The 13206-nt window shown below is 47.2% G+C and overlaps 1 protein-coding gene across 7 annotated transcripts; it reads left to right on the top strand.

Moving 5' to 3' along the window:
* Positions 1-2277: 2277 nt before the first annotated feature.
* SPTSSB (serine palmitoyltransferase small subunit B) lies at positions 2278-11106 on the top strand. 7 transcript variants are annotated; one of them, XM_085513682.1, is made up of 3 exons: positions 2278-2666; positions 4619-4725; positions 9533-11106. In XM_085513682.1, exons 2-3 carry the CDS (start codon positions 4691-4693, stop codon positions 9804-9806), a joined length of 309 nt encoding a protein of 102 aa, XP_085369808.1. In that variant the 5' UTR covers positions 2278-2666; positions 4619-4690; the 3' UTR covers positions 9807-11106. The 7 variants fall into 7 exon arrangements, with proteins under 7 accessions (XP_085369808.1, XP_085369807.1, XP_015727718.1 ...); XM_085513681.1 differs by having other exon boundaries at positions 2358-2666; positions 4616-4725; XM_015872232.3 differs by having other exon boundaries at positions 2384-2717.
* The last annotated feature ends 2100 nt before the right edge of the window (positions 11107-13206 follow it).

Consider the following 13206-nt stretch of genomic DNA (forward strand, 5'->3'; position numbering starts at 1 on the left):
CTGTGGGACAGGATCAGACCCAGCCCTGCAGGCACCTTCCCATCAGTGCCCTGACAGGTGTTCAGCTAAACCCAGAGCACAGATAACCACCCACAGCCCTCACACCTGTCCCATGGGGGCGATTGCTTTATCCAAGCTGCCCCATAATTAAATAAAATGTTCTTCTCTAATCTGCAGGGCTGACTTTGAGCACAGTTTTGTCAGGACATTTGCCTGCAGGAATTTTGCTTCTGTGCTTCAAGTCAAACTACTTTTATCCCAAATAAAACCACAGGGCCTTGCCTGTGGATTAGCAGAAGTCACCACCTGCAGACAGGTGCACAACACTCAGCGGAGCTAATAAAATCATCACCGTGGCACTCCAATATACCTGGTAAATATTTGCTATCCAAAGTTTGCAAATACCAAAGGCACACATAGATTATGGCACACATGCAGACAGCTAACAAATGAAGGGCTTTATTTTTAGAACGTTCATCCTTTTGTGCCCTCAGAGTTGCCCTAATCCCTGAAAAGCAGCCTCACAGCCTGGGGGTTTAGATCAGGGGGTGGATGAAGCCAGGCAGATGTGGGTGAAACGATGAGCAGAAAGCAAGGCATACAGACAGTGCCTGAATCCATGCTGATTTTGGCATGAGCCACTGTAGGAAGGAGCAGCAGCAAATGGGATCAGCGCACATTCAGCCAGCAAAGCCCGGTGTGCAATGCACCTGAGCACCACAGTGAGCACTGCAGACTCAAGACACATACAGAGCACCCTTTTGGCTTCATAAATGCTCTGCTAACTTTTGTGGCAGGGATGCAATGTTACTGCTGTCTCAAGGGGGTAATCTTCAGGATTTTTCCTGCAGGAGCAAAAGCTGATGCTTAAATGCCCAGCAATAATTAACACAAATCCCCGGTGGGGAAACAAGGAAGGCAGGAGATCTTCCAGAGAACTAGACAAGGAAACAGACTGACTTCTTTTTATATACTTAATAAATTCTTGACTTTAGCCATGCCAAGAGCATGACGCATTCTGAAGCTTTGGGTTCATTGAGGTCTGGAGCATGAGGATGGTGACCCGAAGGAAGGTGGCAGCTCAGTCTGCTTCTGCAAGTATTTCTGAGGGAAAGATGAGGGATACCCACTCACAAAACACACACTGTACTGAGCTCCATTCACCCAGGCACCAGGCTTCTCCCCAGGCTGAGCTGCCTGCACACGCTTCATACAGGCTACTGCTCTGCTTCGTGCTTGAAAGGGCTGCATCTATTTGTTAGTTTAAAACAAAGCCTCTGTGTAAGTATTTTTAGGATCAAAGACTAAGCCAGCATCAGTTCTGCAGTCAACATCCATAAAAATAGCAGCAGGAGAAAGAGGCACTGTTCTTACTGCGTGAGCTGGGAAGGAGAGCATCACATCCTGATTGCCCCTTTGCTGCCAGGGCTACTTTGTGCAAGCACTTCTTAAAGATACTATACCAGGAAAGGGCGTTTTTAAAGCATCATTAAATTGTGCTCAAATGCAAAAGGACAGCTCCAATAACTGTTGTTACATTTGGCCTTTGAAACAGTTTGTGTTCCTTTATGGCCTTCAGCAGGCACTGGTCTGTGCTGGAACAGCGGCAGGTGGCCCCGCAGCACTGCAGGTCAGCCCATGAGCTGTGGTCCCATTGGCAGCCAATTCATGTCACCTTGTAATTAAGCCCAAATTGTTGGATTTTTCAGCTCCCACAGCCCAGCTCATCCTTCTGCCCAGCTCTGGGAGCTGCCTGACACCAGATAAGGAGAGGCCACTGGCAAGGACCTGGCACAGAGGCAGCCCTGGTTCCAGCAGCACCTGGGACAAGTTCTCAGCACCTCCTTGTCCTACCTGGGAGCTGAAGGGAAGGGGTTTTGCCCTCAAAATGGAACACAAGCCACATGGCAGTGGAGGGGGCATCAGGAACTACATTGGGATGCCCCGTCTCAGCCACTTCAAAGCAAAACCCATAACCTTAAAGGAAAGGATATGTTCTTAATGCCATTCTTTTATCACGCAACCTGGAGGGTTGACAAATGGGATCAGCCCTATGAGATGAGCACTGACACAGCTTGACTCAGTGAATGAGGCTGCACCCGGTGTCCCATGCCAAGGGGAGCAGTCAGCATGCAATCTGCTATTTTACTCCTCACTTGTACTGTGAATTCAACTTTGTAGCTCTTTGGTAGCAAGTGGGACACACAGATACGCTTTTAGATACTGAGAGGTGAATAAACTCAAGAAGCCTAAGCTGCCTATATTGCAGCACTGTGTATTTCCCAGAATTTCAAAGTCTTGTGCGTACTTGCTCACTCATCTCTTTCTTTTCTGGAAATACCCCCCCTGATGCACCAGCATAATTTCCCTCTGCATGCCCAGCACACAGCTTCCTTGCAGCCACACTACAGCGCTCAGCTCTCAGCTCCTTCCAGCCGCAGTGTGAGCTGCGTTAGCAGCCTACGGACCGCAGCACCGAGCAGCAGCAGCTGAACGCCAGCCCGGCCCCAGGTGCCCAAAGGAAGGCTCCTGCAGCCAGAGCGCGTTACGCAGCTTCCCCGAGCAGATGTCACCCGCAGCCGCCCGGCGTCCGGGAACCACAGAGCTCCTGCGGCAGCGGGCGGAGCGGGGAGGAGAGGCGCGGAACGGGGCGGGCGGCCAAGGAGGTATTTCAGCGCGGAGCGGAGAGGAGCGGGGCGGAGCGGAGCGGGGCGCAGGTGAGGGCGGTGCGGGCGGTGCGGGCGGTGCGGGGCTCCGCTGCCCGCGGGCGGTGCGGGAGGAGCTCCCCGCTGCCGGGCGCGGGTGACCTTGGCGGAGCGGAGCCCTTCTATGTACCGGCACTATGCAGGGAGCGCGGGGATGCGCCAGGCCGCGGGAGTGAGACCGCAGGGAGCCGCTGCGGGAGGTGTTGCGCAAAGACGGGCTGATGGATGCGAGGTTTCTCTGTACTTGTTGCTGTAGAGCTGCAGTGAGGGGTATGCAGGTGCCGCTGCGGCTGTCAGGAGGATGGGTTGACTTTGCAGGGGTTGGGTGAAAACACGTCCAAGTGCTCTGAAATAGGGTGGATGGGGGGAAGGTGAAGGTGCTGCCCAGATTGATGCGGTTGTTCTGCCTGCTGTGTCCTCTTTGCTCTCCTGGAGCTGTGGGTCCTTTCCAATTACCTTCCAGTGGGAAAAGATGCAGAAGTGCCTCCCTGCAGTATGAGATGGGGTGGGACAGCCGAGGAGAATTCCGAGTAATTGCTTAATCTGCATGCCTGGTGCTGTGTATTTACAAATGCTTCAGGATATTTGTTTCTGTTGCATGTCAGTATTATGAGCATGGCACAAATAACTGCCGCGAGAGCAATTCAGGCAGCCCTTGGAGTGCATCCTTGATGCTGCGGTTTTGGCAGGGAAATGCAGGGCAGCTCAGTGCAGCGCGCGGGTGTTGTTTCTCAGGATGGGCAGTGGGCTGGAAAGAGTGCCCAAAAGGTGCTGCTGTCACTCTATGCCATGCGAGTGGGTGGCTGGGATGCATGACCCAGTGATGCATGGCACCAAGGCTCAGGCTGTAGAGAATTGCAGCCTCTACTGCTTTAGAGGGATGTCAGCACAGCAGTGCAGTGCAGCAGTGAAGAGCTGTGTCCTGTCCCAATGCCAGGGGTGCAGGGGCACTTCTCTTCCCCTCCAAAACTCAGTGGTGGTTTAGCTATCCCCCATGTATATGGGGTATCCTCTATCAGTAGTTCAGAACTGGTCACTCATAGGGATGAAGCGTCTTGCCAAGGAGCTTGTTTCTTATTACATCTGCAGAATTAAATAGGTTTCTGAAAAATGCAAATATCCCTTTTTATTTTATATCTGTTGCAAGCATCTCTCTTCATGTCTCTTTTTGCCTCATGGACTGATAACCAGCGTGGTGCCATGCTGCTGCTTCTCATCATTTCCCAAGGGAAATGCCCCTGCATGAGAGTTGGGACCTGCTTGCATCAGTACCTGTCAGCACTACACAGGATTCACCTTCTCATGTTACACACAGCATAAAAGCAGCTATTGTTTTCAGCTCCTGCTGGTAGGACTCAGTGAATGCCCCATCCCTGCAGGCATTCAGGGCCAGGCTGGATGTGGCTCTGGGCAGCCTGGGCTGGTAGTTGGTGACCCTGCACACAGCAGGGGGTTGGGACTGGATGAGCACTGTGGGCCTTTGCAACCCAGGCCATTCTGTGGTACTATGATTCCATGAAAATAAATGCATTTGAAAATAAAACGTTCTGAAACCCATCCTTGGCTGTTCTGTGGGGCGAGCAATGGGTCATCACTGCATTCAGAACTTCAGAGTCTCTTAAGTTCCCTTGTAGGATCTGGCTGACATTCCAAAGCTTTCAGGTCTTAGGTAGTCTATGTTAGCCTCCGTCAGCAAGGTCATGAGCCTTGTAAGATGCCTCACAGAGGAGTTAGTTCTGCAGAAACTCTAAATGTTTTAAGTATTTGCAATGCAATCCTGGTGCTGGTCTCTAGTTACAAATCTGAGGTCTTGTTGGGAATCAGCTCTCTACAAAACCATGTTAAAGTATCCACTGATGATGCAGGGAAAGCCAGCCCCAGTATCTCACTGTTCATGTTTCCTTCCCCAGCAGAGCTCAGCTCAGCTCAGCTCCAGCACAGGGTCCTAACGTGGGAAGAGGAGCAGAGCCCAGAGTGTGCTCAGCATGGAGAAAGCTGGAAAGGAAGCAGCTTGTCAACCGTAAGTACAAGATAGGTGGGTAGGACAGTGTCTGAAGAAAGTTCTTTGAAAAATTAGTTTAGCATGAAGATAGGCACCGGATTAAAACAGGACACATGTGCTCCAAGTGTATCTTTGTTGCAAAGGGGAGACTGACCAAGTCCTGTTGTTCCAACTACAGATGTGTCCAGGCAGCTCAATGATAGCTCCAAACTGCTGCCTATGGCCACAGTATTGACAAAGGCATGTGCTCTTGGGGCCAGGTTTGTGCTCAAAGCTGCAGAGGAGGAAGCTGAGCTTGAGTTTTGAGCAGGTGTGGCACAGCTATTCCTGTAGTGCCAATCGATTACTGCTTCTCTGCTTTACTGGAAGCTACCCGTGCCAAGTGGAAGGCTCCTTGTCAGCAATGGAAGGTGTTTGTTAGATTCCTGAACCTTGTACGTATGATTGGCACAGGCTGCTAGGGAGGTGTCCAAGAACCATGGAGATGTGGCACTGAGGAACACCACTGGGCATGGCAGGGATGCAGTGGGATTTGGCCTGGGGATCTTGGAGGTTTTTTCCAACCTTCATGTTTCTATAATTGCATGTAATTTTTTTCTTTTTCATTCAAATGAAGTAAATGTGTGCTGCCACAGATATCAGCAGGGGGAGGGTTAGTGCTGACAGGTTGGGGAGCTGATGGGGAGACCAGAGTAAAGCAGAAATGTAGCTGAAAAGGCCATCTTTCCATTCCTGGAAGTTTGGTGTTTTTCCAAGGAAACTCCTGGCTGCAGTCAGAGCATGTTGACCAGCGCTCACAATGGCTGAGTCATGGCTGGTAGTAAAACGTCACCAAGGCTGAACTTCATTCAGGTGTTGGGTGCATGAATGGAGGCAAGTAAGTGTGTGTACATGGAGCTCAATGGCACGCTTCTTGCAGCACAGCAGCTGGCAGCAACTTGTGGCCACACGTGTGATGAGGCGCTGGTGCAGGAGGATGAACGCTGAGGAACAGAAACCATAAATAGTAATAAACACACATTGCTGCTGTGTGTTTTTACTCCAGAATTACAGGAGAGGGGATATTTATTAAAATCTTTATGCAAAGATCCTTGTAATGGTGCATAATGGCCCATAATGTCGATGGGTCATTGCTGTTCCGTTCATTGATGCTCTTTATCCGGCATTACCTCCATGTGAAGAACAAGCTTTGGGGTGCATTTAAAATGTAAGCACTGCAGGGCTGTGCTCAGCAGGAGGTGGCAGGCAGCTTGCTGGGCTGAGATGACACCATGGCCAGGGGCTGCGTGCAGGGATTTGGAGCAGCACAGCTGCAATAGAGCACAGACTGTGTCCCCAGGCAGTGCTGGTGCTCAGATTTTCCACACCATTTTAACTGCTGCCTCATCTGAATTTCATCCCCATTTCTTCCCGATTCCTTGTCCACAGGACCTGCATTTCATTCATTATGCACCGTTTGGTGCTCACTGAATAAAACATATTAAAGCAAGTGCACGACGGACTGGGAATGTGAATACCTTTCTCGTTCCATTTGCATTTTTCAGAGATGTCAGCCTGCATAAAATCAATGGGGTCACCCCAGACTTATGTCAGCACTAAGAGGGACAAGATTGGTGCCTTGGTGAAGTCAGGACAGACTGTCTGAGTAACAGCAGACAAAAAACCTCTGTCACAATAAGATTAACAGATGAGAACAGTTAGAGCCCATCTGCAAATTCTTTATCCATGTTTTTCAGTATCCAATGGACATGGCTACCCATACTTCTAGTAGCTGAAATGACTTGCACAGTTCCCCTGCAGGAATGTTTCCTTCCATAGGAAATTTGTGCATTTGGACATATGCCCCTCAGCCCCCAGAGCTGCAGACTGAGTCCCCAAAATGCAGTCAAACCAAGCAGAAAAGCTATAGCAAGGTACTTAACACTGGCATCTCCAAATCATACCAGCAAGCACTGCCGTAGCACTGTGAATCAAGATTATAAGAACCACTATTTTTTTTATATTAAGTATTCCCTTAAATGAAACCTGGCACACTTTTTTGGGTGATGATTTATCTTTTCTGCTGCCCTAATCAGAGACTTGTGTCAGCAAGCAAGAAAATCAGGTTGCCACTTAGAGCAATAAAAGCTGCTTTACAGGTTTCTCTTCTTGCCTTTTACCTTGGAGGTGAAATTGCTGAAAATAACTGGATCATTGCTTAATGGCTTTATAAGCTGAATTGTATTCATTTTAATCATAGCTGGTTGTAACAGCCCCATGCCTTCTAAACAGGAAGGCATTTCCACAGCACAGCTGAATACCTGGACTGAAATTTGTAGACAAATCAGTGCTAAGCTGAAATTCCCTGACAGCACGTTATCTCCTCCCACACAGAATACTGCACACTGATGAATGTTCAGCACAGGACCCTTTCAACATGGAGCTCCTGCTGACTGCAGCTTTAATGTCATAGAGCCCTGTAATGCTTAACAGCGTAAGCAGAAGCTTTGTTAGGACAAGTCCTGTATGAAATGCTTCTGATGGTACTGCAGCTAACTGGTCTGGGTGGAAGGCAAGAGGTGTTGAGCTCTGGGGTCTGGCTTGTTCCTCAGCTGATGCAAGGGGAATACCTTCAGGAAAGGTATCTGTGCCACAGTAACACAGTGGGTTCTGGTATCTCACTGTCTGAGCAGCTGGTTTAGGAAGGCTTCTTCCTTCTCATCTATATTTTCCTTCTATAAATTATGCATCTAGAACTGCATTACTCCAAGCCACCCCTTGTGCTCCTGCTAACAGAAGAAGTCTGGGTGGTTAGGTTCAGTGGAAGCGTTCGTGGTGACGACACAGACTGTAATTTGAATATCTTTTACTTATCTCAACCTCTGTCATTCATTTGGAGGTTGTGCAGCCTGCACACAGATGGCTTGTGCTGGAGGAGCAGGGCTGGAGGAGTCCTACTGCAGAGCGTATTGCTTGGATCAGTGACCAAGATGAACTGAGATGAAGTCCTCAGGCTAGAGAAATCTAGCAAAATTGTACTGCTCTCTCTGGTATAAATCAAGAGGTCTGCTGCTTATTTACTTCATCCTACATTCATGTATCCCTCCAAAACAGCAGCATCCCCTAAATGACAGTGCTCAGCCTGCAGCCTGGTCCAGTATCAGTACAATCAGCCTGGGGAGAGGTTTTGTTCTTTTGGCTGCTTCTTCTTGCAGTGAAGGGAGTCAGCTCTGCACTGATGTATGTGTGCTGCTGTGTGCAGAAGGCTGCATCAGCACACAACCCATCCCCAAAACCCACAGCCCCAACAACAGCCTGGTGAGGTCAAGAAGCACAGCATAGCCTCACAGTTCTCCCTCAGACAGGCTTAGCAAGTATCTACCCGGAGAGACATGAATTTAACTAGCATAGGTATAACCCCAGTGTAAATACTGTAATCCTAGATAGCAGAAGAGGGCCCTTATCATCCTACTTTCAGTCCTATAGGCAAAGGCTTAACCTCTTCATTGAAAAATGCTGCTCTTTCTGCAGAAGGTATAAATAGAGCCACTCTTGGCTCCCAGTGAGTCACAGTTTGCCAGCTGTGTCATTTTTATTACAAGCTTTGCAATATTTACAAGGCTCGGAGGCCTCTCCTGAGTCCAGCCTTGAAATTATTTATCTGAAAGGAATCATCTTCCATTCATACCAGGGCAGGAGCCCACAGCAGACCTTTCTCCCCAGCCTGTACCCTTGCCACTGCTGGAGGTTTAAAATGGAAGGGCTGTGCCAAAGCATGGGTGGAGGGAGCTGGTTGGCTTCCTGTAGGGGCAACTGTTGGACAAAACCTTTACACATCAGTCCTAACCTAACGTGTTCAAGCATCTCTGTGCCTGGTTCTTTAGGCAACAGATTGCAGGCATAAGTGATGCACTGGAAGCAGGACTGAAGTCTGCTGCTCCCTTTTGCCACGATTTAACCTGTTAAATAAGTGCTCCTTAAACCCAGCCTTGCAAAAAGCCCCATGAAGGAGTTCAGCCTGGTAGAGTTGCTCAGTGTTCTGTCCATCTTCTCTAACTAGATGGTTTCAGCCTGAAATTAAGGATTATTTAAAATACTGCAAAACAACTTGCAACTGAAAAAAGAGTAGAAGGCAAAACCCATTTCCTAATTAATACTTGCTCAGCCATTCTCCTTTGTGTGGAGATGGGAACAGTGAATGCATAATGTTATTACCTGAGAGGAAATTCCTTCTTAGACTCGTAAATTCCACTAAATACTCTTTTAATCTGTAATGTACCCGAATGAGCTAAAAAAACAGACGTAATTTGAGATGCCTTTTCTCTCCTCTTCATTGCTTGTCTTTTCTTTACTCTCAACAGTTGCAGAGTAATAACGAATGATTATTAGAAGAAAGCAGACTTTACAGAGCAGCCCTTTTAATTTCATCTTTGCTGCAGTCTGAGAGCCTGCTGTCAGCACATATAGAAGCTGGCCCAAAGCCTTCCCTTTTAAATGCCTATTACCCTGACTTCCACCTGAACCCTGCGCCTTTGCAAGCTAATGCAGTTCTAATTCTTACTGTAGAATGAAAAGCCAGACTCATAACTGCCATGCAGGAATTGAGTGCCCACCTGATATAACTTGAATAACTGCGGGCAGCAATTCCCAGAGCTGAAGGCGGTCTGCCTCCACCCCAGGGCAGTTGAGGCAGGTGGTGGTACCGATGCACTGTATTTCCTTTTGAACTTTATTTTTTGTAACAATTATAGGTGGAATTGGACTTGCAATGATGGTCACCCCACCAGTTTTATCTCCAGGTCCTTTGTTCCACTGCAGCCGTAATCTAGGCTTCTTATCATTACAGGTCACAGTCTAAGAAGCACTGGAGCCTGGCGATGAATATTAAGCGTGTGAAGGACTATATCTACTGGCTGTACTACCAGTACTTGCTGATCACCTGTAGCTACGTGCTGGAGCCCTGGGAGCAGTCCATGTTCCACACCATCACGGTGACAGTTTTTGCAATGGTGTTGTACACAGCATATGTCTTCGTCCCCATCCACGTCCGTTTGGCTTTTGAGTTCTTCTCCCAGATATTTGGGGTCCAGCCCGACAGCACGGTGTCCGTGATGAACTGAACTTGGCTGAGCAATGATCAGCAGCTCTCGCAACGTCTGAAATGCAATGTCTGAAATGCAGTGTCTGAAATGCAATGTCTTCTACAGCCTTGTGTATTTATTCTGAAGAAGTTTTGCAGTTATGAAAATACCGTTTTCTCTTACAAAATACAGCTCGCTTAATCACCATAGCTGACAACCAGAATAATGCACTGCCTGCTGGCTGCACAATCCTGGTTAAATCAAACCCAGGCCAGCTTTTGTTGTGTGATACTGAAACACATCCTCTGGAATGCAACACTTCCTAATATTCCCCTTGCCTCACTCTAAGAAAAATAGTCACGTACCACGAGTCCCCTGCATTCAAGAGCATCTTCTAGTCTCTAACACCTCCAGGACTTAACTTCTTTGGCATAACAGAAGGCAGGCAGTTCAGAATTACATGGTTTTACACTTCCAGCACCCTGATTTCGCCATATTGGCATATGGGAACAGCAGAGACTGCTTAGGATGGCTGTGAGGAATGGTATTATGGAAAGATGTTCAGTCAATAGAGTACTGTGGCAAAATACACTGTGCTTGCCTTGACCCAAGTGAGTGGATGTAAGGAGATGAGTAAAGCACAGCATGAATTGAGTACTAATATCTGGTTGCTGACTACTGGATTTTCATGGACAAGAAATAAGAAGAGATAATGGTATGAGTATGAACTTGATTCCAATTGTCTGCATGTAAGTTGTTGCATCTGGTTTTAGGTAGTCTAAATAAGATAGTGACAAACCAGCTTGTAGGTGACCTTGCAGTTTGCTGGAAGTGATGCCAAGAAACAGAACGGGTTCTGTGTTGGTGCACCTCTGCCACCCCTGAGAGAGGCTGAGCCGACCCCTATTTCTGCTCCCGTTCACTGCAGCAAGCAAAGTGCAGCTCCATGGGAGGACGATCCAGTAAGTAGACTGGAAGTAATATTTTTACAACTGCAGAGATGATGCCTGAGTGCTTCAAGAGATCTCCTTTATAAAGAAGAAATGAGATTTATTTTAATTGCCTGCGGGACGTTTCTCAAACAGTGGAAGGTTTGTTTGTTTTTCACTCTCCATTTGAAGCAAATATCGATGCCAAATGATAAGTTATACAGTGCACGTATCAGCTGATGCTACTGTTATTAAAATGAGAAGTGTAAGATGTAAATAGCAGGGCTTCAAAGAATGACGCCTTCCTAAGTTTATTTGGAAACTAAGACATGTTTTGAAGGTTGAACAGATCTGAACATGTGTATGCAGTTTTTCAGAAACCAATTAAAGTTTATTCTTTGGAAACAGTATCTCAATGCTGTCGGCAGTTCCCATGTTTTCTCCTTGCTCAGAGGTACACTTAGATTGACAATACAAGCAGGTCACAAAAGCGGATGAATTCCCTTGGGGACAAACACTGTCTTGCTTCAAATTAAGGCAAAGAGTACCTGTAGGTGATGGTGGCACAGCAACTGAAGGGCTTAGGCTCATGTGAGAGCTGAAGGCTGGGCTGTCCTTTCAATTTAACACAATCATTAGCAGGCAATGGTTACATACCAAGCTGTAACCACACTTGGGGTAGTTAACAGCACTGGAAGAGATGGAAAATATCAAGTACCTGTGAAAATGTCTATGGAAGCAGACTATGAAATGGAATAAAAGTAACAACCCAAAGGTTGGGGTGAAGAAAGATTTGCTGAGCAAGTCGGTGCTGGAACATTTGAATAATTCTCAGTATCCTATCCTCAAAAAATTCTACTTTTTACTAGGTAACATGACAAAGCAAACACCGTGACATCTCCCCATCAATCCCGTTTCCAACCACATCTCATTCTCCAGTTCCTCAGAAAGGTTATTTGTTCCCGCTGGCATCAAACACAACCGGCCTGATCCAGCAACACAAGGAAAAACGCTTTCTTCTAGGCATGAAAAGGCCAGGCCTCATATCTCCAGGAGCACACGCCCCATTGTAGTGCTGCAATTTAAACATTTAACTTAAAGCAAACAGAACAAGCAAACAGGCAAGAAGGAAATTCCACTCATTTCTCATGGTGGGGAATCCTATAAAGCACTTCTCTTCCTTATTATTCCTGGTACCTGCATTTAGCTTTGCAGGAGGGGCTTGGGAGATGGCCCTTGAAGCCCCAGTTAACCAAAACAGGGTTTTTTAATGCATGTTATTGACTTGTTTACTAAATTTCAATGGAGATTTTGGGCAGAGGGAATAGAGAAAGTAAAGACGCCGCTGAAAATAACTTTCTGCTGAAGAGACATTGGAGATTTTCCCAATCCTTTTCACTCTGTAGCTGCTTATTGCTCAAAATGAGCGGGTACCAAAGGGACACCCTCAAAGCATTTTGGCATGTGGCAGTAAACAAAATCTTGTTTGTTTGTTTTATGATGGTTTCTTTTTGCTAAATATAATAGAGAGAAGGCAGGATACCACTGTCCACAGCTTGAGACCATACCACAGCTTAGGAAACATTGCTCCAGTTCTGAAATCCTTTTCCCCATAGGTGAAACCATTCATAATGTTAGAAGGCATTTTATCATCAGATTGCATCTGAACATCATGCAGAAGCACTTTGCTCTACAACAGCACCCTGCCATAGGACAAGGCACAACTCCATTGTAAAAAGGGTCTGTATAAAACACCTTGGCTGGGCTCTTTTCTCCTGCTTCATTATTTCTCCATTTTTCCTGAAGCTAATTGTTCCATTACTGCCCTGCTCTAGTTGTAGTTCAAGCTGACCACAGCAGGTGGAAGCCTTTACACCAAAAAAAGGCAAAACATTAAGAGTAGACAGAACCAATTAAACAAACAAAGGCCAAAACAAAAACCCATTCCAGCTGCATTCACCCTGAAAGTACAAATGCATCATTAAATTAAGCACCGAGACATTTTGGGGCTCAGCGGCCAAGCACTAAACCTCCCTTGTTTAAAATTCATTTTCTTAATTTCGTTTAATCAAAGCAAGCATTTATCCTGCCTAAAGGTTTCCTGGCCAATTTCATGGCTCACCTCACAAATCCATTGCAGAGGGTGACCAATGTGCACGTGTCCAGACAAGGAACCTCCAGGAGCACTCCCAGAGCCTTCCCAGGCAGCCTTTGCTGAAGACTGCTGAAGTCCTTAGCTGGGGTCTCAAATGAGACACCATTACTAGCACAGGTCTAGCAGGGTTATTTCTACACACAGGGTTATTTTCTACATTTCATCACTGCTGTTCTTTGACACATAAAGGGAAATCATCTCCACCACTAGAAGCTCTGCTGCACTGCACTGCAGGATGCAGACATTGCCCAGATGATGTTCCCAGAACCAGCCCTGCATGCTGTGCACAGTCACAGGATGACCCCAAATACAGCACTCCACATCTGCCTCCCTGCACCACCTCCCCAGGCAACAC

This window comes from Coturnix japonica, chromosome 12 (assembly GCF_054131305.1).
Source record: "Coturnix japonica strain WE chromosome 12, WE-NBRP24, whole genome shotgun sequence".
Taxonomy (NCBI): domain Eukaryota; kingdom Metazoa; phylum Chordata; class Aves; order Galliformes; family Phasianidae; genus Coturnix; species Coturnix japonica.